This window comes from Raphanus sativus, chromosome 4, assembly GCF_000801105.2.
Source record: "Raphanus sativus cultivar WK10039 chromosome 4, ASM80110v3, whole genome shotgun sequence".
NCBI classification, from domain to species: Eukaryota; Viridiplantae; Streptophyta; class Magnoliopsida; order Brassicales; family Brassicaceae; genus Raphanus; species Raphanus sativus.
Window position 1 is genome coordinate 1,748,402 of NC_079514.1, and position 27,278 is coordinate 1,775,679.

At 34.4% G+C, this 27,278-nt stretch overlaps 5 protein-coding genes across 6 annotated transcripts; all 5 read left to right on the forward strand.

The window, feature by feature from the left end:
* The first annotated feature begins 3,403 nt into the window (after nt 1-3,403).
* On the forward strand, nt 3,404-5,404 carry LOC108832103 (transcription factor RSL2-like). The gene is made up of 5 exons (XM_018605594.2): nt 3,404-3,955; nt 4,383-4,673; nt 4,815-4,880; nt 5,003-5,068; nt 5,159-5,404. The coding sequence occupies exons 1-5, from the start codon at nt 3,419-3,421 to the stop codon at nt 5,237-5,239; spliced, it is 1,041 nt and encodes a 346-aa protein (XP_018461096.1). The 5' UTR covers nt 3,404-3,418; the 3' UTR covers nt 5,240-5,404.
* A 5,474-nt stretch (nt 5,405-10,878) lies between these two features.
* Nucleotides 10,879-13,342, forward strand: LOC108832101 (endo-1,4-beta-xylanase 5-like). The gene is made up of 6 exons (XM_057007679.1): nt 10,879-10,927; nt 11,128-11,174; nt 11,254-11,473; nt 11,573-11,736; nt 11,901-12,788; nt 12,992-13,342. The coding sequence occupies exons 1-6, from the start codon at nt 10,879-10,881 to the stop codon at nt 13,340-13,342; spliced, it is 1,719 nt and encodes a 572-aa protein (XP_056863659.1).
* A 1,749-nt stretch (nt 13,343-15,091) lies between these two features.
* On the forward strand, nt 15,092-17,659 carry LOC108852482 (endo-1,4-beta-xylanase 5-like). The gene is made up of 6 exons (XM_018625986.2): nt 15,092-15,279; nt 15,417-15,582; nt 15,875-16,044; nt 16,113-16,211; nt 16,312-17,106; nt 17,210-17,659. The coding sequence occupies exons 1-6, from the start codon at nt 15,103-15,105 to the stop codon at nt 17,576-17,578; spliced, it is 1,776 nt and encodes a 591-aa protein (XP_018481488.2). The 5' UTR covers nt 15,092-15,102; the 3' UTR covers nt 17,579-17,659.
* A 3,437-nt stretch (nt 17,660-21,096) lies between these two features.
* On the forward strand, nt 21,097-22,448 carry LOC108853520 (protein SOB FIVE-LIKE 5-like). Of its 2 annotated transcripts, XM_018626934.2 has the most exons (4): nt 21,102-21,594; nt 21,799-21,894; nt 21,995-22,058; nt 22,171-22,448. In XM_018626934.2, the coding sequence occupies exons 1-3, from the start codon at nt 21,244-21,246 to the stop codon at nt 22,049-22,051; spliced, it is 504 nt and encodes a 167-aa protein (XP_018482436.1). In that variant the 5' UTR covers nt 21,102-21,243; the 3' UTR covers nt 22,052-22,058; nt 22,171-22,448. The 2 variants fall into 2 exon arrangements, with proteins under 2 accessions (XP_056863589.1, XP_018482436.1); XM_057007609.1 differs by lacking the exon at nt 21,995-22,058 and having other exon boundaries at nt 21,097-21,594.
* Nucleotides 22,449-22,714: 266 nt separating this feature from the next.
* LOC108830309 (protein SHORT HYPOCOTYL IN WHITE LIGHT 1) lies at nt 22,715-24,380 on the forward strand. Its single transcript, XM_018603910.2, has 4 exons — nt 22,715-22,941; nt 23,024-23,260; nt 23,332-23,397; nt 23,979-24,380. Exons 1-4 carry the CDS (start codon nt 22,765-22,767, stop codon nt 24,132-24,134), a joined length of 636 nt encoding a protein of 211 aa, XP_018459412.1. The 5' UTR covers nt 22,715-22,764; the 3' UTR covers nt 24,135-24,380.
* The last annotated feature ends 2,898 nt before the right edge of the window (nt 24,381-27,278 follow it).

Here is a 27,278-nt window from a genome sequence, read left to right on the forward strand (position 1 = left end):
ATCTGATAAGATAAAACCAGTGAAAAATAGGTCCTGTGTGGGAAAGGAAAAGAAATCGTGAGACATGGACTAAGGTGTTCATATTCCTATTTAAAGCATTCAAGGAATGGTTTGATTACACAAGGATACTCACAAAGACCAAGGAACAGATTATAAGGAGATATACTCCTATGTGGTGGATGCTACTACAAATCCGAAAGTGATAAAGGTCTGGATATAAGAAAAGAGAAATGTAGTAAGCAGCATGATTGATCACTGGATAAAGAAATGATAAAAGTATCAGAAAGATGAGAAAAGAAATTCTCATAGAATAGTTTTGTTCCTAAGCTATTCATGGACTGAAACGAAAGGCAGATGCATATAAAGCATATAATGCATGTAAAGGATAAGACTAAGTAATACTTAGTGAAAGGAGTTCTACAAGAACGTCCCTGAACAGTCCATGCATATATTATGAAGGAAATTCCTTGTGTTCATACTTAAAGAAATGATGATTAGATCGACTGATTCTTGGACAGGCTATGATAAGAATACAATGATCTATAGTGGAGATGATAGCCATGAATATGTATTGAGATCTATGATCCAAAGTACCGAGAATAGAATGTGATATGGTCAAAAGAGAATAAGAGGATGAATCCATCAGATTCACGACCAAAGATCCATATCAACTAGGATCACGTCCGACCTAGTTCGATCTTGTTCCGACTAAACTGGTTCCAGTAACCACTATATTCAGATCGTGGTATGGCTATGGACAAGGCATGTGTCCTTGGTCCAGGAAAGACTTTATGTAAGTACTTTTAAGGCTTATGCACATCCGAACAAAGTGCAATGTATTGGTATGATTGGCGCCTTGATGTGGAAAAGCCATACTAGGTCGGATAAGTTTTATGGATATGTTCAGACCATAAGACATTGATACTAAAGCCATACACGTCCCCCTGCTATAAGTGTCATTGACACCTTTACTTAGACAAGTTTGGCATGTCGGAACATGAAACAATATGGGACATGATCAATATATCCTAAGTTACCTTCTAATGAACTAAAAGTTTGAGATTGATTTATACTAACCAAACCCAAAAGAAAAGGGATTGTTTGGTTTTAATAAATGTTACAGGTTTATACAAGGTCTCAAACAGGTTATACACATTTGGAGAATGATGAAGAAGCACAAAGTACTACAAGTTCAGTCATGAGAAATGTTAGCCGACTTCTTCACCATGTCTACACCAACTACACATCTATGAAGTCTACCTATCCGTTTGGGAGGTGGCAACAAAAGGACCAGTTCAAGATTTGGCGCCCATGAAGCTAAATCATCAAAGTGTCCATGCGCCAGACTTGAAGAACGGAGGTCCAGAACAGGGGGAGTAGTGTGTGTTGTACTCTTTTTCCTTCACTTCGGTTTTGTCCCACTGGGTTTTCCGAGTAAGGTTTTAACGAGGCAACATTAAGCACACTACAAGCTCTATATGGTTCTGGCATCCAAGGGGGAGTGTTATAAATATTATGTTTATGGATGTCCAGCCCATTAGATATTTACTTGTAATCTTGGCCCGTTTATGGCCCATTGTATTTAGGCCCATGTCGCCATGTATTTCCTATATAAGGAACACTTTGATTCAATAATAAAACACACTTTCACAACAAATATTTGTTTATTCCGCATAATTATCAGTTTGTAGATATTTTACCGACCCATATAAATAAAAAGCCAACTATTTCTATCGTATTCTCTACCCACCGTTGATTATTTCAAGGTTTGAGTTTCTCATGATCAAATGACAGACTAGACGCGAGAACCATATGTCTAAGGTCCATATAGTATGGATTACTTTGTAAAGTATTTTTAAAACATAGCTGACAAATATTTTATTTAGAGAATAACGTAAAATGTACATATTTCTACATATTTGTGTATGTCAAGGAGTAAGTATCCAAATAGATCATTTTAGCCATTTTGAAGTTCTATAACATGTTCAAAGAAAAAGTTCTATAACATGTATAGGCAACTAGTTGCATCTATATATTCTCAGTTAATGGATGGGAAGCGCATATAATTCTCCACTCTTACACCCAATTTCTATTTGTTAGTTGTATAAATTAAAATATTGATTAATACGTTGTATCGCTATACAGATTTTAAGATAAAATACAGTTATTTTATGAGTAGATACGAATATTCTGAAGAATATTATAGCGATATAATATTTTTCTACTAAAGTAAAACAAGGTCTTTGCTATATCATGGCAGGCTAAACTATATGACTATTAATGGAAATTTTTTGAAGGTATATCATTTGCAGTTTTTTGTTGTTTTAAGGATCAAATATATAGTTTTTCTCAAAGAGGGATTGTGTTTTTGCTAATTGTATTTAAATACTACTCAACATTAAACTCAATGGTTCAGCGCATTTTTTTTTTTGGTAAGAGTGGTTCAGCGCAATTAGCAAACATATTAGGTGCAACTAAAATGCATTTTTTGGAATAATTTTTTTAAATGCTTAATTTCTTCCATTTTCACAAAAGTGTTTACCAGTTGAAATGAAAAAAAAATAGTAAAAAATATTCCATTTCATTCCAAATTATTCCTTGTCATTCTAGAAAATATAACAACACTCATTTGAAAAATCATCTCACGTCCAAATAGTTCTGCAATAAGTGGAATAATAATTGTATTCCATTAATTATCATTCCTTCAATCCCACTTATTCATTTTATTAAGATCCATTTACAGCCATTATGAATCCGACAGTAAATTCAGTACTCTTGTGTGTAAGCAAAAGTTTAATTTGAGTCTCAATTCATTCATCTCCAAGATGATTTGGAGGAAGCTCTTTAATATTTAATAGTTTTATAACCTCCTTACTAGTTGAAAGCTTGGTAAACTGTAACCTAATGCTAATCTACATTAGAGTCTAACAATCTAGTGATCTTCTCCAATCTTGATCTCAAAATTTTATTGAAACACATAGTATATATACTGTGAATACCGCTAAATCATGTCTGATCATTTATCACATTAGTCATAATTCAGGCATTTCATTCGACTAAGATCTTTTTGATTACTTAAATTGCTGCGGTTAACAAATATGAAACAATATGTTAAGCAATAAGATAAGCGGGAATGCATCGAGTAATAACCAAAAAACGACAAAAGTATGCTTTGAAGACCACATAATTAGCTGTCCATATCTAAGGGTATCCAGACTTGGTTACTCATAAATTAATTAGAAAGATGATTGTGATTGGTGTTATATGTGTTATTATCCACTATCTCTCAATGTTCTCTATATATACATCCTAACTTCTCTCCTTTATTCCCTCACTTCCTACAAGAGTTCCAACAAACAGAACTAACCTATCTTCTTAAATAATATTGATCTCTTAATTAAGACGCTTAAGTTAAAAAATGGAAGCCATGGGCGAATGGAGCAACAACTTCGGAGGAATGTACACATATGCAACCGAAGAAGCAGATTTCATGAACCAGCTTCTCGCCTCCTACGATCATCCTGGCACCGGCTCAGCCGGTGGAGACCACCAGGGCTTGTATTGGAGCCATGGATCTCATCACAACCACCTTACTCTCATGCCTGAAGCCAATAGCTTCTGTTTCTCTGGGGAGAGCAGCAGCTACAGCGTTGGGAACAGTGGATACTATGCGGTGGTACCACCTCCTGTTGAAGAGAACAACAATGGGTCGATGGACTTCGGGATGGAAGATGTGACCATCAACACCAACTCTTACCTTGTTGGTGAGGAGACAAGTGAGTGTGACGTTGAGAAATACTCATCTGGAAAGACTCTTTTGCCCTTGGAAACCGTCGTTGAGAACCACCATGAGGAGGAGAGCATCTTGCAATCCGAGATCTCTGTGACTACAGCCGATCATCATCAGAAATCTGTCACTGGTTCCAGGAAAAGACCACGTGCAACATCCGCTGATGTAAGTTTTACGGTTGTTAAATCTTTTGCAAAAAAAAAAGTTTTACGGTTGAAGATTCCTAACTGGTAGTGAATTTAGAGGGATAGAGTTATTTGCATCAAAATAGTGCCATTTGTATTAAAAACATTCTCTACCAAAATACTCCGTCTGTTTTATACAATATATTTTGTCTCATTGCGCATATATTAAAAATCTATTTTCAAGAAGTATCACTACAAACATAATTTAGATTTAATTTATTTAGTTATAAATAAAACATTAAAACTTAATTGCTTATGCAGTTTTGATAAAGTTCAAATTACCTAAATATGTAAAAACATAAACGATAAAAATTCTCTAAAACACTATACATATGGAAACTGAAGGAGTGTATGATAGTAACATGGTTTATTGACTGATATTGTATTAACTTTTGCAATGCTTTCAGAAAAATAAAAGAGCAAAAGTGGGTAAGAGGGGCCAAAAGATTATAGAGATGAGTGATGATACCAACAATGGCGAAGAAGATGAATGGGAGAAGGTGAAGAAAAGAAAGAGTGGGGCTATGATGAGCAGACAAAACTCGAGCACCACTTTCTGTTCCGAGGAAGAATCACAATGTCCCTCTCAGGATGTTGAAGGGGAAGAGGAAGAAGATGCCTCCAAGGCCCTCAACCTTAACGGCAAGACCAGGGCCAGTCGCGGTGCTGCCACCGACCCTCAAAGCCTTTACGCAAGGGTAAATATTTTTCTCTTGCTAACGTCAACGTTTCTTCTTTAATTTGATCAATTAATTTTTTTTTGTTTGGTACACAAAACGTAAATCATTATTCCCCAAAATGTCTAAAGACTAAGTCCGGATATTTATTTGGTTGTGCAGAAAAGAAGAGAAAGGATAAACGAGAGATTGAGGATTTTGCAAAATCTTGTCCCCAATGGAACGAAGGTAAAAAAAATCATGCAAATGTTAAACACATGATGCAGATCATGGTTGTTCTTTGCATGCAGTGTATTTTACAAGCAACGTTAAAAATTCTAAACATATATAGTTTCTTAAATACGTTACAGGTTGATATCAGTACAATGCTTGAGGAAGCCGTTCATTACGTAAAATTTTTGCAACTCCAAATTAAGGTGGGTTTTAATTTTGACAGTTTACGTGTACATTCATGCATATCTCATATATGAGTGTGATCTAATTAAATTAAAATAATAATTACGCAGTTATTAAGCTCTGATGATCTATGGATGTATGCGCCGATTGCTTTTAACGGAATGGACATTGGCCTCAACTCGCCGAGATGATGCACGGATCTTGTGATTTTAATTGGACTTTTTCTCATTAATTATATATAACAAAAATGTAATGATCCATTTCATTTTTGATCCAAAAAAAAACACATCGTACGAGAAATTATAATCGAACTCGTTCCAAGGCGGGGAAATTGTATGATCACCATGTGTAATATGAGAGAAATGGAGCACATTCTATTTTTTTCCACATTCCAGTTCTTGTATTCCATCTTTTTAAATAAAGATTTGAGTCATTCTTTATATCTTTTAGATGAAGATGTTTCTTCGCAGCGCGCGGAATCTGACCCGATAATGAAATCAAAAAATTCAATGTATGATCACCATCTTCTCATTGGTGTTGTCTCATTGATAATCAATGTATTAAAAAAGACTTAACAAAAGAACTTGGTTGATATTTGTATATGTACTAAAATGTCTACAAATTTGTTTTCTTCAATGAAAAAGTAACAAAAGTAAAAAAATTATTCAAATTACAGACTGGACTTCAGATATTGTAGACTTTTATACAGTGGTGCAGCTAGAATTAGCTAGAGATAGACATACGGTCCGTCACATACTTCCTATTCGGAAAGAAAATTGTTGCCACAGATTATTTTCAATAGCCAGAATATATTCTACCATGAATTTACCTATTTAAAAAAATTAGTTGTGTTGGCAAAACCGAATGTTCATAAGATGGACTGTTGCAAGAGAGACATGGCGAGCTAGCCGCTATGGAGTTCCTAACTAAACAGTTGGTTTGTTATAATATGTTTGCAACCAAATATGGTAGATGTTGTAACCTACCGCATTTCTCTCGCCAGATGAAGTATAAAACTGTGTGATCTATGATTTTTCGTTACCGTACAACACCAAGTTTAATATCGAGACGTCAAGCATAACCTTGCACATTCAACTTTACCATCAAGCATCAATCTTACTAAACTTCTTCAATTCCAAGGCTTCCAAGGTTAACCTAGTTCATGCTCCCTGGTGCTTGATGAATGATCGAGGAACATCTAACGATCATGATGATAATCAATTTCAACCATTTTTACGGTATTAAGCATATATCACCTAGTTGTTTGCATGCCACTATACAAGTAATTTTAGTGCCAAATAAATATTTTATAACCGAATAACTCTAGTCGTCCAAACCAGAAAGGAATAGTTTACATACATGAAACTTCGGGCGCTGCAACGTTCATTCTCACACGTATTCTTGAATAAGTCCAGTTCATGTATATAGTTTATTTACTCTTGAAATGGAATATTGTAGTACTAATTCTGCGCATTTGATTTTCCACAGTCTGATTTTTATTAAATATAATTGTTCCCATGCAATAGACGTGTTATACTGATGCTGATGCTGATGCACCATCTTATAAGTATTCCCTGAGACCCTGACAAGAGTCTGAATACATGATATCAAATAATTAAATACTCCCTCTGTTTTTAAAAGATGCATGTTCAGGAAAAAATATTTGTTTCAAAAAGATGTATTTTTTATGTTTTCTATATAAAAATTACAATTTTCAATAAAATTAATTGAATTTATTGAAAGACTATTGGTTAAAATGCATTGAAATTTGATATTTTCTAAAAACAATGCATGATTAATGTGTTTTCTTAATATGTGTGAAAACTCCAAAATATACATCTTTAAAAAACAGAGGGAGTAAGATTTTATTTCTCATAGATCAAAACTTTTAAAAGTAACTAGAGAGCATATCCATTTTCAGCCTCGAATATTATCAACAATCAAACTTATTAATTGCCATCAATATCAGATATTTTATTTTTATTAATACTTAATTCATATTAAAATTACAACTGTTTTTAGCAAAAAAAATTTATAACTGTTTATTTAAGCCGACGATTTTTACAGCTCTGAAAAGTAATAACGAATTCTTTATACCATCAAACTTCAATCAGTTTCTTATTTAAAATGTTCATGACATCAAAACTATAATTCTACAGCTTTATCCCATTAGTTTAAAAGTGATTATGAAACTTCTATAGCATCGAATTTTAATAAATATCCCGTTTATGATAAGATTTAGTATATAAAAGTTTGTATATCGATTTTTTTTTGAAAACTCGTATAAAGAAATAAAAATAATTTAAATATATACTGATAATGATATCTTGTAAAGCATTTTTGTTAAAAAGTAAAGTTAAAAATAAAAGAAGAGTTCTCAAACATCGCGAAAGTTTATGGTTGTAAGTGTCTGGTTGCTAAAAAGAAAATCCTTCAAAAAAAGTCTATGGTTCTAAGAGCATCTTCATTGGTGAATTTCATGGGGAGGTTCACCAAAAAAAAATTTATTATTTTTTATTATTTTTTTTACTGTTTGATTTTTTTTTCTGTAAAAAAAAAAAGTAAAAAAAAATAATAATCGACCAACTGCGGGCCGCCACGTGTCGTGGGGCCCACAAAATAGTGATGATACAGGTTCAGTGGGAAGAGACTATGAGAGGGGAAGTTCATAGAATTTGATTTTTTTAATATTTTTTTTTTTTGGATTTGTGTGAACCCCCCATTAGTTTCACTAATGGGGATGCTCTAAGAAACAGAACAAAACTTTTGAAATATTTTAAATAAAGGTCAACTATATTATAATAGGTAGTCTAATCCATTTAGAACTAAATTCAACAAGCAAAGTTATGTAAGTTGTAAAATTGTCTCTATGAGAAAAAGGTTGTAAAATTGACATGCTGGCTATTAAAATAGTATTTGACTTTGGCTTTTTGTCACTTCCTAAACTCTTAACTTTCAGTTGCCTTAGCCCCATGGTATATTTTTATAATTTTGTCAACCTGTTCATGGTACATAAATATATATTTTATTGTTGAGGTTCTTTTGATATTAACAGCCATAAAAATAAATTCAAATGCTATATATACATATAAGTAGAAGGAACAAGTCATATTGTTTTTTTTTCTCATGTCCTACGCTTTGATTATTTAAGAAAGTAAACAAAAACTATAATTATACAAAGATCGGTTGATCGTATCATATAAATTCCTGTAGGTTATATTATTTGTTATTATTGCATAATTTGGCTCCAAAGCCATCAATGGCGACTCTTTCTACCCATTTACTTTTCTATTAACTTTTTTTTTATTTCTTTCAATAACCTACATAGTTTTTAAAGTTTTAAAAGAAAATTCAGAATAATAGTTTACAAAAAAAAAATTCAGAATAATAAGCCCAGGTTTGAGATCATATCATATAATGTACTCAACTCGACTTATAATTACAATAATCAATCAAATAGTTTACTGAAATGACAGCTACTAAGAAACCCTTCCAGATTCAAAAGAATTTGCTAGATTATAAACACAATTATTTAACAGTATAACCAAGCGGTAATAACATGATAGTAAGATAAACTTAATGCAAAGTGTACATCCGTCAGGGTTCAAGTCATACTAGAAACTAAGTTGTAATTTGCTTGGCCAGACAAAGATTTAACCGTACTTAAGGTTTCATTAGAAAATCCGGGACCAAACCAGTCGTCGATCGGTATTGACCCCTTAGATGATTAGTTGGGGTTCGACCCAGACATCCCATGTCAGAAAAAATATATTTAACATTATATCTTTTCTTAGTGTACATGTTTTTAGAATTATATTTCAACACTTTTATTGGACAAACTAGTTCGATATATCAATCGTGATGTAGGAGACAAGTAATCTGTTGACAAACATCATCAATACATAGTTATAAAATTCGTGGTGTGAGCTTGCAGACCATTTTAAATATGGCCCATATATAACCCACCAATTTCTAGGGTTTTGAAATTTCTCATCTTTCTCGCAAATGCAAAAGCTTCCCACAGCATTAAGTTGATTTCTGATGTCGATCTCCTCAAACACTTAGCCATCCTCTTTTGTCTTTCGTGTTTGAGAAGTCAAGCATACAACTAGTTCATATTTGAGTAGTTTAATTCTTAGTAATAATGTGGCAGATAGTATGTTTTGTTCTTAATCTAGACATGGTATATCTATATATGTGTATCCATGTCTGCGGCCCCATGAGCATCATTAGGCTGGGTTCTTAAAGTTGAAGCCTCAATATTGTCATGGATTTATCAATAATACTGAACTTCCTCTTCAGTCTTTCGAGTTGTTGTAGTGTTGGAAATAGTTGCCTTGTGCCAGTCCAATCTTAATTAAATTTAATATTGGTTACTTGTTGACAATGAAATAAGTTAGAACATGCGATTACATCAAAGGAAACATAATAACTTTGAAAGACAAACAACTTCTTCAGGGTTCTTCTGGATTTTAGGGTTGATACCTAGTAACTATTTTTGAACCGGCGTTAGGCCTGGGCGTTCGAGTCTTCGGGTCGGGTTCGAGTCGGTTCCTTTCGGGTCCAGGTTTTTTCGGGTCCTAAATATTTGGACCCATTGACCCAACAAATACTTATAAATTTTTGGGTCGGGCTCGGGTCGATTCTTGATCGGGTCCGGGTTGGTTCGGGTCTATAATTAAAATACTTGTAAACTACTCATAATTTTTTGAATCCGGATCGGATTCGGGTATTTAAGATCTAAAAAGACAAAAAAACACAAATTTAATCAAATTTAGTTAAAATATGTCATATATATATCTAAAATCTTTCAAAATAACTTAAAATAAACTATTAAACTAAAAAGATAAAATTTTGAATTCTAAACTTTACATTTAAAGCTTTATATTATTTGAAAATGTTACAAAAATAATAATAAAGATTATTAACAAAAAAAATATTTCAACTAAATCGTAAAATAAAATATAGAAAATAGAACATAACATAACCTAGTTTTGGATATTAATGTTTTTAAGTCGGGTATGAATCGGTTCTTTTCCGGTCGGGTCTATTCGGGTCGGTTCTTTTCGGGTCCGCGTCTATTCGGGTCGGTTCTTTTCGGGTCCGGGTCTATTTGGACATAAAATTTTTGGACCCAATAGGTACTTATAAATTTTCGGGTCGGTTCCGGTTCGAGTTTTTTTGGGTCAGTTCCGGGTCGGGTCTTCGAGTCCAAGTTAAAATGCCCAGGCTTAACCGTCGTAATTGACGATTTACTAAATGTGTTGCTATTGACTAGATTTGCTTTCCATATCTGTCCTCCATGCCAAAAAAAAAGAGAGGATAGCTTTGAGATATTTCCTAGATTTAAAATATACTGTTCTATTAACGATTAATGGAAATGTGGAAGCTCTCTTGGTACAGTGGTTTGATTAAGGGTTCATTAATGCTTCTATACTAGGAGATTTCGGTTTCGAATCCCAGTGAAGACGGAATTATGTGAATTAAAGGAGAAAAGACTTACAAGAGATTATGCGGCATGGCGCAAGGAATACCGTCAGGCATGGATTCGATAGGGTGGTTCAGGTGAGTTGATGCAGTCATTAACAGGTAGAATTGTCGAATGTAAAATCGTCGGTAACATTCTTATAGTTTGTAATAGCATAATTATCCAGAGTTAAAAAAAACGATTAATGGAAATATAAATATATATCTCCACTTTTCTTTCCAAAACAAGTATGGTAAGAAAATCATAAAATTGTTTTTGTCAATTCATTATATACCATAAATAAAATAGTATAAATATTATTGGAAACCCTTAATCGTCATCTAGTGATTCTTTAGTTCCACAATGAAGCTTCTGCTACTGCTGCTAGCCTTTTGCAGCCTTTATCTATCAAGTTGTTCTCCATCTTATCCTCTGACTTGCCTATATTATTCTTGTTGTTAATATATGTATAGATGTTAGATTTGGAGTTTATTTCTTCGCAATATGTATTTTCTGTTTGCACATGATAAATAACTTTTGAATCTCTTATTATCAACGAACAAAAAATAAGAAGTAATGGATTGATATATATTGTATGAAAAACTTTTGCAGGGTGTGAAGAAAAGTTTGTACCTTACGATTACTCGGCAACGATAGAGGCAAGCTATTCTCTGTTCTTTATTCAGATATGTTCGTTGGAAAGTTCTCTTTCTGATTATCTTTTTTGTATTGGTGCAGTGTTTAGAGAACCCTCATAAACCACAGTACAATGGAGGGATCATCGTGAACGCTGACCTACAAAATGGTTCACAAGGCTGGTCTCAATTCGCAAACGCCAAAGTCGATTTCAGAGAATTCGGAGGCAATAGGTTTGTTGTTGCACGAGGGAGGAATCAATCTTATGACAGCGTCTCGCAGAAAGTTTATTTGGAAAAGGGGCTTCTCTACACTTTCTCTGGTATGTATAGTTTCAAATTTGTGTTTCTTGGATCTTACTCTTTAGAATTCTATATGCATTTTACCAATTATCATGTGATGAATTTTATGTTACTTGTAGCTTGGTTACAAGTAAGCAGAGGAAATGCTCCCGTGATAGCCATTTTCAAGAAGAATGGTGAATATAAGCATGCCGGTTCGGTTATTGCTGAATCTAAATGCTGGTCCATGCTCAAAGGTGGTCTCACCATTGATGAATCTGGTCCTGCCGAACTTTACTTTGAGGTATCTACATATACAAACATCGTCATTGTCTTGACTCTCGACCGTTTTTCTAAGTAACCTAGTAATTATAATATTTTTTAAAGAAAAAAAAAATTAAAATGTGATAATTAGTGGGACTAGCGAAACTGACCTACTATGATTCTTATTTCCGTGCTCATGTGTAGAGCGAGGATAAAACCGTTGAGATATGGGTTGATAGCGTCTCGTTGCAACCATTCACACAAGAAGAGTGGAACGCTCACCACGAGCAGAGCATTCACAAGACGAGGAAGGGAGCCATGAGGATCAGAGCCGTAAACAGCTTAGGTGAGCCAGTACCAAACGCAACAATCTCCATCGTACACAATAGACTTGGGTTCCCATTCGGGTGCGAAGTAGAAAAGAACATACTTGGAAACCAAGCATACCAAAACTGGTTCACTAAGAGATTCACCGTGACAACTTTCGCGAACGAGATGAAATGGTACAGCACGGAAGCAGTAAGAGGCAAAGAGGATTACACAACAGCAGACGCGATGTTAAGATTCTTCAAAGAGCACGGTATCGCTGTACGTGGACACAATATCGTATGGAACGACCCTAAGTACCAACTTAGTTGGGTGACTTCTTTGTCCGGTAACGATCTATACAACGCCGTGAAAAGAAGGGTTTCCTCGGTGGTCTCAAGGTACAAAGGCCAGCTTTTGAGTTGGGACGTTGTGAATGAGAATCTACATTTCTCGTTTTTTGAGAGCAAGATGGGTCCTCAAGCCTCTTATTACATCTATGCGTTGGCGCATTCCATAGACCCGCGGACAACAATGTTTATGAATGAGTTCAACACGTTGGAGCAACCGGGAGATTCGGGTTCTAGTCCAGCAAGGTATTTGGGGAAGCTTAGAGAGCTTCAATCTATTCGTGTTGCCGGAAACATTCAGTTAGGGATCGGTCTTGAGTCTCATTTCAACACTCCTAACATTCCGTATATGAGATCAGCTCTTGACACTCTTGCTGCCACTGGTTTGCCTATTTGGCTCACTGAGGTCGACGTCCAAGCTCCTCCTAATGTCCAGGTAACTCAAATAAATATTTTCTTATAATCTGTCTTAAGATTTGGGGGCTATAGAAAATTTAGTAAACACTGTAATAGAAATTTTTTAAAACAATTTTGAGATATGTTTATGTGAATAATCTCTTAAAATTTGGAAGTCACATGTCAATGTTTTACATGCTAATGCCCAACCGGTTCTATTTCTGATGTTCGAGTTTCTTGCAGGCCAACTATTTTGAGCAGGTCCTAAGGGAAGGCCACGCGCATCCGCAGGTGAAAGGAATGGTGACTTGGAGTGGTTATTCTCCATCAGGTTGCTACAAAATGTGCCTCACCGATGGAAACTTCAGGAACCTACCCACCGGAGACGTTGTGGACAAACTTCTGCGTGAGTGGGGAGGGCTTCGTGGGCAAACCACAGGTTTAACTGATGCTGATGGATTCTTTCAAGCTTCACTCTTCCATGGTGACTATGATATCAGTATTGCTCATCCTCTCACTAATTCAACTGTTTCTCACTGCTTTAAGTTGAATTCTGATGACTCTCAACCATCTCCCTTTGTCGTTCATGTTTGATACGCTAAGTTTACAACTACTTTGTACTATTTGAGTAGTTTAATTCTTAGTGAAAATAGTGCCGCAAGTGTGAGGAAACTCCCAAGGGATATTATTACTCTTGAACACTTTTGTCGTGGGCACAAAAATATTTTTAAATCTTGATTTTTTTTTATTTTACGCCAAATTTGATTAGGCGTAACTTTGATATATGTATTTTTTTTTGCTAAAGAACAATTTCTCTATAATGTAACACCACCAGTCTATGTCACTTGACAAGTGCTTCGACGTAACTCCAAAAATGTTTCACGGGCAGAAATTTTAGCTACTAGTTAAAACCAACTTCTTGCTCTCCTAGTCTCCTTTGTATGTGAAACGTACTTTTACCATTTACCCATTTAAGGTTCTATAAATTCGTTCTTTCTTTGAAATTGGTTGTGGATATTTAATCTTTTGTTTGCTTTTAGTTTTGGGATGAAGGCAGGTGGAATCCGTTCGAAACGTACTTACATATTCGTTTCAGACTGTGTAGTTGAAGTCCTATTCATCTCATATAAATGTTTTAGGATGAACCTCTACATTCACCCACCAATAAGATTTAGTTATTTTAGATTTGATATCTTTTAAAAAAGAAAACTAAATAATAAAAATTTAGTATAATAAAATTATGTTTTTAGATAAATAAAAAATAGTAGTAATTATCAAAAAAAAGATTTTTTGTTTAATATTGATAAATCTGTCGATAAATACTAAACCCTAAACTCTAAATTCTAAATACTAAACCCTAAATCTTCGAGAAAAACCTGAATCCTTGGACAAATCATATATCTTAAACCTTTAAATTTAAACCAAATCCTAAATCGTAAACTAAATCCTAAACCCTAAATCCTTGACAAGGAGTTTAGGATTTAATATTTGTCAAAGAGTTTAGGATTTCGTGTTTCGTGTTTAGGATTTAGAGTTTAATATTATGGTTTAGGATTTAGAGTTTAGGGTTTAGGATTTAGTTTATGATTTAGAGTTTGATTTAAATTTAAGGGTTTAGGGTATATGATTTGCCTAAGAGCATCTACAATGCTAAGTCCTTAGGTAAAATCCTTGAAGAAAAACTATTATAAAACTAAATGGGATCCACAAAATATAGGTTTCTGTGCGAGCTTTGTCTCTAAAATTACTTAGCTAAGGACTGAAATTGGTGAGTTTGTTAACTATTTGCGGGCCCCACTAACACGTGGTGGCCCGCGATTGGTTAATTTTTTTTTTGTTTTTAATTTGAAAAAAAAAGAATTAAAAAAATAAAAAAAACATTTTTTTAAGGATTTCAGTAGAATACAGGGTTGTGGGTGCTCTAAGGGTTCAGGTTTTTCCTAAGGGTTTAGGGTTTAGTATTTAGAATTTAGGGTTTAGAGTTTATTATTTGTCGACAGATTTATTAATATTATTCAAAAAATCATTTTTTTGATAATTACCACTATTTTTTATTTATCTAAATACATAATTTATTTCATTAGATTTTTATTATTTAATTTCCTTTTTTAAAAGATATCAAATCTTAAATAACTAAATCCTATTGGTGGGTGAATGTAGAAGTTGACTCCCGGAGTGAATCTAAGTTTTGTTATTATCTAAAAGTTTAGGCTATTGCAGTATAAGAATACAGTATGTGTAAATTCAAGATGGTGCGCCTATTCTTAAGCCTGTCTTTGTAACGAACCTTATAAATCAATGTAAAAGAAGGGTGCTTCGTAAAGGAAAAAAAAGAGAATAAAATACGTTAGAATATGACAGCAAAGTTTTATACAAATGAGTTTTGTCGGGATATTCTAATGTTTACAGAAAAGAACATGAAGAATATCAACAATGTCATTTTCCTCAGCATGCTTTGTCTCCTCTTGTGTCTTGTGCATTCGGGGATTGCTATTGATCCTTTCTCCGTTAGCCACTCTCTCAAAACAGAGGTAATCAAAACTGATAAATCTCAACGGGGATTTTAATTTTTTTTTTTTTTTTTTTTTGAATCTCAACGGGGATTTTAATTTTTGCAAATGCAAATTCAAAATTTCCGACATGGGTTCAATATGGTGTATATATAAAGTGTGTAATGAAGCCTCCACGAAGCAGTGTGAAACAAGGGTTATCACTACTTAGCCTCTCTGTTGAAGATGACTCTGATCAAGAATGGGAGATAGATGGAAATGGAGCTATTAGAGAAATGGCACAGAGAATTCAGCTTCAGCAAGGAATCATTTACAGCTTCTCTGGTAACACACATGCAACATATTTGCTTGTTTATATTACACATTCTTTTCATGGTTTCTTGTATAGAAAGTTACTATTTCAATTTTCAAACCAGTGATTCTTGTGTAATTTATCTCTTGTAGATGTGTACAGTCTCTGGTTTAAGTTTTGTTTTCTGGATACAGAAATAAGTATATCCAAATTAACCTCTTTGATCATAAGTTCAGATAGTTTTTTTCAGTTCGGTTTGAGTTTGGACCGGTTAGTTTATTTAGATTGAACATCCATAGTTTCTTATATATAATGGAAATACAGCTTGGGTGAAGCTGGGAGAAGGAAACAACAAGAAAGTAGGAGTTGTGTTCAAGTCAGAAAATGGAAGACTTGTTCATGGAGGTGAAGTTAGGGCAAATCACGGATGTTGGTCTTTGCTTAAAGGTGGCATTGTACCAAATGTTTCAGGCCCTGTAGATATATTCTTCGAGGTATAACACTATACGTGTGTTTTCATACGTATATTCTCTATGTTAACACATGTTTTATTCCAAAACAGATTGAAGACAGAGAAGCAAAGATCTCTGCAAAAAATCTGTCACTAAAACAGTTTAGCAAAGAAGAATGGAAACTGAAACAAGATCAACTTATTGAAAAGGTACCAAATGTTTTTTTTTTAAAGGTACCAAATGTTCTATAATTTGTAGTTTCAGATCTCTTGTGCGGTTTTGCTCTTAGATAAATTGTATTGGTTGCAGATAAGGAAGAACAAAGTGAGATTTGAAGTTACTTATAGGAATAACACCGCGGTAAAAGACGCAGTAATATCCATAAAACAAACTAAACCATCTTTCCTCTTAGGCTGTGCAATGAATTTCCGGATCCTACAAAGTGAAGGGTACAGAAAATGGTTCGCGTCACGGTTCCCAATCACGTCATTCACCAATGAAATGAAATGGTATACAACAGAGAAAGTACGTGGTAAGGAGAACTACACGGCAGCAGATTCAATGCTGAAGTTTGCAGAAGAGAATGAGATATTAGTTAGAGGTCATACAGTGTTATGGGACGACCCAAAGATGCAACCAGGTTGGGTGCAAAAGATAAAAGACCCTGAAGATTTGATGAACGTGACACTAGACCGGATAAATTCGGTTATGAAGAGATATAAAGGTAAGTTAACCGGGTGGGATGTGGTTAACGAGAATTTGCATTGGGACTACTTTGAGAAAATGCTTGGTGAAAACGCTTCGTCAAGATTCTACAACCTTGCTTATAAGCTAGATCCTGATGTGACATTGTTTGTTAACGAGTACAACACGATTGAGAACCCGGAAGAGGTAAATGCAGCTCCAGTTAAGGTGAAGGAGAAGATGGAAGAGATACTTGCATATCAAGGAAACGAAAACATTAAAGGAGCAATTGGAGCTCAGGGTCACTTTAGTCCAACTCAGCCTAATTTAGCTTACATGAGATCTGCATTGGATACTTTAGGCTCACTAGGTTTGCCTGTATGGATTACAGAGCTCGATATGCCTAAATGCCATAATCAGGTCTGTCATCAACTACCTTGTATAACAAGAAAGCCTTTCTGCATGTATATACATTATCATAAGGCCATAAGGAAGGTTCTCTTATTAATTTAATTGATAATAGGCAAAATACATGGAAGAGATTCTCAGGGAAGCGTACTCGCATCCTGCGGTGGAAGGCATCATAATATTTGCAGGACCTGAGGTGTCTGGTTTTGACAAGCTGACACTCGCGGACAAGAATTTTAACAGCACAGAGACAGGAGATGTAATTGACAAGTTGCTCAAGGAGTGGCACCAAAAAAATTCAGAGATTCTAAATATTTTTACGGTGGACCACGAGAACGAAGAGGAAGATGTCTCACTGTTGCATGGACTTTACAACGTGAATGTAAGTCATCCACAGATAAAGAACTTGTCCACCAGTTTGTGCTTGGAGGTAACTAAGGAGGTGGGTCAGCGTCAGGTGGTTAGAGTTGTGATTAATGCTTAAAATTTATAATTATTTACAAGATTATCATAATGAAATAATACTTGAAAAGTCGTTCATAGAATCATAATGTCATCTTCAGGAGTCACCGAAAATATTATAACTATTACTATTGAACTATCATTGTAAGAGCACATGTAGGGTGTCAAAATAGGTCATAATCCATGGGTTGACCCATTAACCCAAATGAATTGTTTATTTTTGACCCAATAGATTGATAGGTTAACAAGTTAATGGATTAACAGGTTAATGAGTTAACAAGTTAAATAGGTCTATTGGATTGGGTCAACTCTGATCCATTTAGTTATTAATTAAAAAAATGGTCAAAATCACAAAACTACATTTTCTCACAAAATCAGAAAAACATAATTTCCCGCAAAAATCGAAAATTCAATTTCTCACCAAAATAGTAAAACAAAAAATAATTTCCCGCCAAAACCGGAAAAATACAATTTTCCTTCTAATTCGGAAAACGCAATCTCCCGTCAAAACCGAAAAATACAATTTCCCGTCAAAACCGGAAAACGCAATTTCTCGTCAAAACCAGAAAACGCAATTTCCCGTCAAAACCGGAAACACACAATTTCTCGCCAAAACCGGAAAATGCAATTTCCCGTCGAAACCAGAAAACGCAATTTCCCGCCAAAACCGAAAAACACAATTATCCGTCAAACCGGAAAACGTAATTTCCCGTCAAAATCGGAGAAACGCAATTTCCCGTCAAAATCGGAAAACACAATTTCCCGCCAAAACCGGCAAATGCAATTTCCCGCCAAAACCGGAAAAACACAATTTCCCGCCAAAACCGGAAAAACGCAATTTCTCGCCAAAACCGGAAAACGCAATTTCCCGCCAAAACCGGAAAACGCAATTTCCCGCCAAGACCAAAAAATGCAATTTCCCGCCAAAATCGAAAAACACAATTTCACGCCAAAACCAGAAAAACGTAATTTCCCGCCAAAACCGGAAAAACGCAATTCCCGCCAAAATTGGAAAAACGCAATTTTCCGCCAAGACCCCAAAATGCAATTTCCCGTCAAAACCGGAAAACACAATTTTCTGCGAAAACCAGAAAAATGCAATTTCCTGCCAAAACCAGAAAACCTATTTTTTTTGCCAAAATCGGAAAAATGTAATTTTCTGCTGAAACCGGAAAAACGCAATTTTTCGCAAAAACCGGAAAAAATAAAATTTTCAATTTGATCAACTTGGTCTTAACTTAACTTATGTCTCAATTCGATCAACTTGGTCTGAACTTAAAAATGGTTCATTATAAAAATGTTGGGTTCATGGGTCAACCATTGATCCATCTAACCCATTTAATTTAATGGGTCATGGATCAACCCAACCCATTTAATAAATGGTTTGAGTTGACCCATGATCCATTAATAGTCAACCCATTTGGATTATGGGTTGGGTTGACCAATTTGACCCATTTTGACACCCCGCTGCACATGCAATTGAGAGTTTTACACAAATCCTTAGAGTATCTTTATAGGTGTAACTCTAAAAATGACTTGCTTCTTGCATAAGAGGAGAGAGAAAAATGTTTTAACAAAAATGTGGGTCCATATGGTTAAAACTATCTTAAAAGTTACACCTATAAAAATGCTCTTAGCGTATATTTTTCAAAAGATAATAATAAAATATTGTTTCATTTGGTTTCCGTGCCATTACAAGTCCATAAAGTCCGAACATAAGAATTCATCTTTTCTGAGTTTCGTTACTGTATTGCGGACTCCACGATACGTGGCGATTTACGATTAATTCTTTTTGTTTTTTGTTTTAAATTAGACGGAAAAAACTAATAAAATAATAAAAAGTAAAATTGGAAATCGAGCCATCAGGATATCACGTTGCTGATGTTCTAAAGACATGAAAGGGAAATTTCAATATATGAAAACAGAGGTATTCTAATCCACACCTGAACTTAATGTTCCTAACTTCCTACAAAACTTACCTTCTTGTTCTCAATCTAAGTCACACACACACACAAATGTTTAACCATACAACTCATTCGAAAACAAACAAACATATGTGAAAGGAAGTGAAAAAGCGAAGAGAACACATGGAGGACAGGAACATCGAAATCGGGAGCATAGGAATTATCAGTGATTGCAGAGAAAGTGACCAGAAGGTGTCACATCTAAAGTGTGTAGTTGGTCGAAGTGCGTGTTCTTGCACGTGAGCACATGTGTGAATTTGTTGAACCTTGCGTATTTCTTTTCTACGTGCACACGTGCTCACATGCATGCCTGATTTTGCTAGCTAGCTATTAGAATTCCTTAAACTGTTATCAATCAAAAAATTCATTTTACTTTTGTTCTTACTTTCTTACAATATTTTTTTGACAAGAACTTTCTTACAATATTAAAACTTACACACTTTTGTTCTTATTTTTCTTACAATATTTAAACTTACATGACATGTGTGGCAAAACAGAGATGCACTTCCAAAACATATGAAATATCTGTACTCACATTTTTAGCTGTGTATTAATTCTTATAAAATAAAAATATCTAAAACTTGTATATGATAGTAAGATTATTAAGATATATGTACAAAACTTTATAATTATTACTATTTTTCAAAGCTTAATCATACTATAATGATATAAATATCTAGTTATCATCCCAGATATAGCAAGTACCAAACATACACGAAAGGAGAAAATATAAATAATTACTACTTACTACTTAGGATGAGTATTTTCGACAGCTAAGAATTAGTTAAGCTAGTACGAAAAGGATTAAAAATGGAAAACAAAATGTGAGGGCATGTGGTATCATAAAAGCGTAGTCAATAGACCGCTCGGATCTTCTTTGTCACCACTTGTCTGTCGAAGTCGCTTTGACCCATGCACCATCTATAATTAGTCTCACTAATACTATAACTTAACCTAAATAAATAGCCATGATAAACATTTAATATACGATTAACGGGCGTTTATCTCTTCTATGCTAGGTTTGGAGGATATGTCACGTGCAAACTTTATATTAGTACGACAACTAAAATAAACGAAGCATTGAATTTTTAAGTCTAGGCAGTTAGATATGCGTCGTTCATTTATTTTTATGTAGCTGAAATGTATAAATAAGCAGAGCAGGTTTGGTTTATATATACATGGATCAAATCAGAAACGTCTGGCCACGAACGCTACATGTCATTCCCATGTTACATACTGGCATTGTAAGAAAAGAGTAACAAAGTAAATAGAATTTAATATACAAATTAAATCGAGTTCACATGTTGCGAACTTGAGAAGAACGCTTGAGTGTGCCTAAATAACGCCGACTTATCCATTAGCATATCTACAAGTTATTTCTTCACATATATTTGAACTAATAAGACAAAACAAGAGCCAACATTATTAGACCAACCTAAGCTTTGAAAATTAATAGGCACAAGAAGTAGGAGACGATGATAATAAGTTAAAATAAGATATACTCCGTACCTGTTGAAGATAGGACCATACAGTTGAATAAAAATTAAACAATGAAATACAAAGGACATCACACATGGAGAGGTATAGATGCATGTGTATAAATCAAGTCGATACTTCACCCACAGATTTTCTCTTAAATCTTTCTCCACACAACAGTTCAATCTCAAGAACCTAAAAAAGAGAGTTATTTTCTTTTACAAAACACAATAAAAAAAGAAGGAAAATGTTGGGTTCATCAGAATGGAGTAGTGGATGCGAGTCAGGATGGACTTTGTACTTAGACCATTCTGTTTCTTCTTTTCCAAGTTCTTCTTGTTTCAAAGACATCAATGGGTTTGAAAACGGAAGAAGAAGCAAAGATTCATGGAGTCAAAACTATGTGCATCCAGAAGAAGATGAAGAAGAAGATTTGTCGATGATGTCAGATGCATCTTCTGGCCCAAGGAATATTTGTGAGGAAGATTCTGTGAAAAAGTTAAACAGTGTTGGTCCCAAGAAACAGAACAAGAGTGAAAAGAAAAGAAGAAATTATGAGAAAACGAACTCGGTTCTTGATGATACTGCTAGTTCTCATGTAAGTCTTTTATTTTCAAATTAATTCTGTAAAGCCAAGTGTAATAGTCCATTACTCATAACTATTTCTTTTAGAGTGAAATATCATTTTTGTTATTTTTATTTTCGTAGTAGATGTATTATATCCATAGCAGTGTTAAAACACAAAGACTTTTAAATGAGAGGGCATTGATTTTGTCGTTTGTACTGTGTATATTTATTGTAGATCTTGCAGCAAAGTGCGGGTGATAATAAGATAGAGCAAACCTTTCCAGAGAGTACATTGGATTATTCGCAAGGCTTCTCGGCAACTCACATTCAGGTTTCTCCCTCTCTCTTTTCTTCTACCAGTGAGATTCTGTTGAGTACAATTGACTTGTCTCAAGAGACTCACTGTGGGTGTTTGTTTATCAAACAAGTAGGACAAAGCAGCATTTCAAGAACAATATGGTTATTTGCAAATGGAGACAAGATACTAGATAACCAGTTAAGTAAAATATATACTATTATATAGATATTAACTACTTGTTTACTCTTCTTACTTTACCAAGTGTATGCATATATATTCAACTCTGACTAAAACGTTATACTTCATTAGGAGGTGGTTTTTAGTGTGAAGATCGAAATGAAGAGCAGCTATTTTGGACAAATTAGAAGAAACTTGTATTCAAGTAAGAAAGGAAGGGCTAGAGGAAAAAAATGCCATAGAAAAAACCCAAAATGAAGATATACGACCAAAGAAAGGTTCTCAAATCTCCAATAGTTGAGATTTTTTTTTTTTTTTTTGCAATTTCGCCACAAACGAGCTTTTCCTTGTAGCCTCCCTTATGTAACTCTTGGTTTACAACACTTCAATTGCAGTTTTTCTTGTCATAGTGTAGCAAACTTAACTGGCTATTAAGTTTTCTCTCCTATGTACATTTTTGTTAAGTCAAAACAAACAAAAAATTTAACACTTTAATATATAACTCAAATTTTTAAAGTATAAATTCTATAAATCAGAAAATTATTAACACGAGGTTCACGTTGGATTGGATACAATGTTTATGATTAACCAAACCTAATGGGCCAGATTGTATTATGGCCCATATAAACATGGCCCAAGCTAAAGAAGTAAACATTTCATTACAAAACAGAGAGAAGGCAAAAAGGAAAAAAAAACAGAGTGGTCTGGTCTGATTCGTAAAGAACGATGCCACTGTCCGCATCAATATCATCGCCGTCTTCTCTCGTTCTTCTCTCAACCCGATCACGATCGCCTCTCTCCTTCTTCATCTCCACTCCCGGAACCCTAATCATCTCCAGAACCCCTGATCCTCCTCCTTCTACTTCTCTTTTTGCTTCCCGGCGACCCCGCGACTTCATCAACGTATATATCCGACTTCTGTCTTTGTCTTACTTGTATATGTAACGATGATCCAGCATCTGAACTGTTTCTGGGTTTTCAACAGGGGAGGAGGGATGGTTTCGTAGACGGTGATCGGAGCTGGAACCGGAAGATCAGACCGGAGTATGGGATCGATGAGGAATATGGAGAGGACGAAGACGAGCAGGAGGAGGAGGAAGAGGAAGAAGACAGAAGCTTGGATCTTTTGCTTAGGTTCGTCGAGAATGTCTTCAGAAAAGTCTCCAAGAGAGCTAGGAAAGCCGTCCGATCTGTTTTGCCTGTTTCCATCTCCACCAAGCTGGTAAAGTCTCGTCCTTTTCGATTTTACACTGATGAATAATCACTCTGATCTGATTTAAGATTCAAATATAGGTGGGATTCTCAGTGAACGGTGTACTTATACTTGCATTTCTGTGGATCTTGAAGGCCTTTCTCGAGGTAAATAATATAATCTTAACGTTGAAACTTGGGTCTTTGAACACTATCAATTTTCTTACCATGCTTTATAGTCCTGTAGTGGATTGTTTTGTTGCCTTATAGTTGATTGCTATATCTTGGTTGTCGGAATCACCGTCTTTGGGAAAAGCATGAGTTTGAAGAGAACAGAGAGAGGCTAGTATCAAGCTAAGAGCAGTGTTAATGAGTTGTTGCAGTGAATCTAGTTTTATGGTTAATACAAAGTCAATTAGATAGAAAGTGTTAACTCAAATTAAGTACCGTCTCTCTCTCTCTGTTTTATGGAAGAGAATAGTATTGAATTTTCTTTCATTACTTGACTCTCCCTTCTGTATTTCATTTTGAAAATATTTATTTTAGATTAAAATCCTTTTTCATATCTGCATTTACGGTGCAAGACTTGATTCTCTGTATTTGAATGAGCTAATAAAGGGTATATTCTTCAGTATTTTTAATGTCTTCAAGAGACAACCATTTGTGTTAGTTACTTAACGTAAAGCAGTGTTGTTAGCTTTTTCATGTTGGATCATTGGGTTTTAATGTAATTTTGTGGTGGAATACAGGTAGCTTGTACGCTTGGGACTATTGTATTTACGAGCATTCTACTTATACGAGGACTTTGGGCTGGTGTAGCATACGTACAAGAAAGTCGCAACAACCGGATCAATGAACTTGCTGACGACCCACGTGCATGGAACGGGGTGCAACCAGCGTCATGATTAATTCGCTTTGTGCTTCAAAAAAACAAGTTTCTGACTTCTGAAAGCCAAAATTGATTTAGGTTCTTGGAAGACAATAAAACCACAGATGATTATAGGAGTGAGTTACACTGGATATGATGTGCATTGGCATTGTCTGATGATTTAGTAAGTAAAAGAATGTAATGTTTGTAGCATTCCAATTAAATGGGATTCGGTGACACTGTATCTTAGTTTTCCAAATAAATACAAAACCATATTACAGAATCATACCATTTACCTTTCAAGCAAGGCTTTCGTCACTCTTAATTTAATTTTTCTCTGATCTGGAAGATTGATGCGACAAAGAGAATGCAAATCCTTTTGCCTTACTCCAGCCGATACCAAGTAAAAGCTTGCTACCGCAAACAGTCCCTCGATTTCATTGTCACTTGTCCGAACATCGCTCTCCATGAGATATGCATGCGATACATATTTCAATCCCTGACAGTTACTTCACGTTATCGTTTTATAATTTTTTTTTTAGAATTTAACTAAAATCTCAATTAGCGGTCGTATATTTGGGTTATGGTTGTTTAGTCAGGATATAGTTTGCTTAAATTGCCCTACTCTACACATATGGTCCAAAAAGAATACAAATGAAGCACGGAGTTTACAGGTTATAGGGGTGGTTTTGTTGTTTTGTATAAAAATAATGAAACATGTCTATATACAATTACTTTTTTTTTGGCTCTGGTAATATAAAAAACCCCGCTCAGATTCGAATTGATTTATATGCCAACTCCCAAGACTACAAATCTATCGATCTCTATGCCAGCTCCTTCTATTGGATTTGTTGTTAGCTTAATATAATATATTCAATCGTGTTATACGCCTAACGGGTCGGTTATAATAGAATTCACTATCTGAATCTGAAGACCTTCTTTTTTTGTTAACCTTGAGTATAACTCATAATCATGTATTCAGGAATGAAATTTGAACGAGAGACGACCTCATAAGAGAGAAATGATAGAGATATAAATCTATAAGAACGTTTTGTAACTAGTTATTACTTACTGTTAAACAATATTAACGATAGAGATTAGAGAGAGAAAGAGAGAAAGGATAAGTTTATAATTAAAGTTGATATTTAAAGAGGATGATATGTTCTAATGCACTTACAAATGACGATACATCAGCATATGTTGCACCTAAAACAAAAACCAAGTAAACACTCATAAAGGCTAAAAGTAGACAATAATGCCAAAAGATTAGTGGGTGTATGAAATTCCACTAAGATGCATTTTGAAGTTTGATGTTCTATGTACCTTTTATTCGCACTTAGTGGTACACATATTTACACAGAGACAACACAACATAATGCATATATTATGTAACCAGGTGCTGTATAAAATTTGTCTATATATATTCTATTTTCAAAATAAATAGTTACAATTTCAATTAAAAAGATATACGAATCGGCTTGTAACTTGTAAGAATAAAAAGAAATATATGTCGGGCAGCATCGTCAACTTACTATCGATTTGGATCCCAAATCCAAACTCTTATTAAAAACAATTTAATGAAGATTAGAAGATACATTAGTCAAAAAAAGAAGAAGATACATACGTACACCCGACTTATAGTAGTTCACCTTTACATTGCGGATTTCACTATGACCAAATATGTTAGGTGAAACAACACCCATGTTAATTAGATGATCATCTCGCATATACATTCTTTCGTAAGTAACAATCAATCGAATAAGTATAACTGAAAGTTCAAAAAAGGAAGAAGAATAAGTATAACTGTATTATTTCCATGTTGTCCTGCATATTTCTACAGACGTTTTAATTTTCCTCACCTTGACGTATTCAATTATCCCATTCACCAAAAATAGAGAACTAGACTCTTATATGGAAGTCAACTGTCAGATGTAGTAGAATAAAAGCATATGCATTACTTTGTAAGCAACGATCACATCATATTCTCGCAAATATGAACATATATATATCTCCGACCAGAGCGATAGTCAACTCGGTATATGATTCCACAATTAGTTAATCGTCAGCACCTGATAAGTCATGTCAACGTATACATATCTATTACATCAAGTATCGTATTCTATCTGCACCATATGCAAATGTATTCTAGAATCACATGTTTTACATATCAGTTGAAAACGGAAACAAAAACAAAAATGAAAAATGATTCATTCAATCTATGCTAAAAATGTATCTACCTAAAGTATTAGGTCAAAACAACATATTAGAAATTGTATTTTGGTAATCTAAACACAAAATAGAAGTGTTAAAAAAAAGGCCACACAATAGAAAATGACTGGTATATGAAAACAAATCAATGGTAACACCTATATATAATGGTAATTTTTTTTTCAAGATACTAAAACATGAATATTTCACTATGGTCAATGACAACTAAATTAGCTTTTTGTAAACATGAAAAAGGCTTACTAGGTACTACTTATGAAGCAATGATTATGTAATTTAATATTTGGTTTAATCTATCTAAACTTTGAGAGAAAAAGAGACTATTGTGCCTAACAAAGAGAGCATATTCCGATCCCTCGCATGTTGTGTATAGATATGTATTCCTGTAAAGTAAATTACATTTATCAATAACTTTTATATGTTAAAATATGATATAAGTTGGAAATCAATAGACTTAACCTTTACAATTTATTATTTTAAATTAAATGTGATCTAAGACCTGACCCAGCAGAAAAAGATCTTCAAGTTATCTGTTAGACATTTTGCAACATTTTCTTTTCCATATCATAAAATATTAATTGCTTTCTCTTAACTTTTGTGTGTACCAATAAACAAATCGACAGATATGAGATATCAAAGTTTTTCTTAAATAATTCAGTAGTGGGCACGTACGATTACTATCAAATATGCATGCGGGTGCGAACAATTATATAAACAAACGAGCTTATCCAAATCTTCCAATATCGAGTACCATAGAACCCTAATAGCCCCAACTCTAGACTTCGAGCCTGCTCAAGGGGCCGTCGCAGTCCCCACGGAACTCATGGCAACTCTTTTTCACTGAAAAAGTCAGCGATATAATATATATAAAAAGAATTATATATCATTGCGACAAACAAACGCACAGAACATAAAAATAGACTTAAACAAACAGCATTGCTAAACATAAGGTGGG

Excerpts from the sequence above, each read along its gene's own strand:
- LOC108832101 (XM_057007679.1), top strand. The coding sequence starts at position 10,879 with ATGAAGCTTCTGCTACTGCTGCTAGCCTTTTGCAGCCTTTATCTATCA. Across the intron at positions 11,737-11,900 it reads CTGCCGAACTTTACTTTGAG|AGCGAGGATAAAACCGTTGA; the intron begins GTATCTACATAT and ends GCTCATGTGTAG. Across the intron at positions 12,789-12,991 it reads AAGCTCCTCCTAATGTCCAG|GCCAACTATTTTGAGCAGGT; the intron begins GTAACTCAAATA and ends AGTTTCTTGCAG.
- LOC108830309 (XM_018603910.2), top strand. The coding sequence starts at position 22,765 with ATGCCACTGTCCGCATCAATATCATCGCCGTCTTCTCTCGTTCTTCTC. Across the intron at positions 22,942-23,023 it reads GACCCCGCGACTTCATCAAC|GGGAGGAGGGATGGTTTCGT; the intron begins GTATATATCCGA and ends GGTTTTCAACAG. Across the intron at positions 23,261-23,331 it reads TTTCCATCTCCACCAAGCTG|GTGGGATTCTCAGTGAACGG; the intron begins GTAAAGTCTCGT and ends ATTCAAATATAG.
- LOC108832103 (XM_018605594.2), top strand. The coding sequence starts at position 3,419 with ATGGAAGCCATGGGCGAATGGAGCAACAACTTCGGAGGAATGTACACA. Across the intron at positions 3,956-4,382 it reads CACGTGCAACATCCGCTGAT|AAAAATAAAAGAGCAAAAGT; the intron begins GTAAGTTTTACG and ends CAATGCTTTCAG. Across the intron at positions 4,881-5,002 it reads TTGTCCCCAATGGAACGAAG|GTTGATATCAGTACAATGCT; the intron begins GTAAAAAAAATC and ends AATACGTTACAG.
- LOC108853520 (XM_057007609.1), top strand. The coding sequence starts at position 21,244 with ATGTTGGGTTCATCAGAATGGAGTAGTGGATGCGAGTCAGGATGGACT. Across the intron at positions 21,595-21,798 it reads ATGATACTGCTAGTTCTCAT|ATCTTGCAGCAAAGTGCGGG; the intron begins GTAAGTCTTTTA and ends TATTTATTGTAG. Across the intron at positions 21,895-22,170 it reads TCTCGGCAACTCACATTCAG|GAGGTGGTTTTTAGTGTGAA; the intron begins GTTTCTCCCTCT and ends ATACTTCATTAG.
- LOC108852482 (XM_018625986.2), top strand. The coding sequence starts at position 15,103 with ATGACAGCAAAGTTTTATACAAATGAGTTTTGTCGGGATATTCTAATG. Across the intron at positions 15,583-15,874 it reads AATCATTTACAGCTTCTCTG|CTTGGGTGAAGCTGGGAGAA; the intron begins GTAACACACATG and ends ATGGAAATACAG. Across the intron at positions 17,107-17,209 it reads TGCCTAAATGCCATAATCAG|GCAAAATACATGGAAGAGAT; the intron begins GTCTGTCATCAA and ends AATTGATAATAG.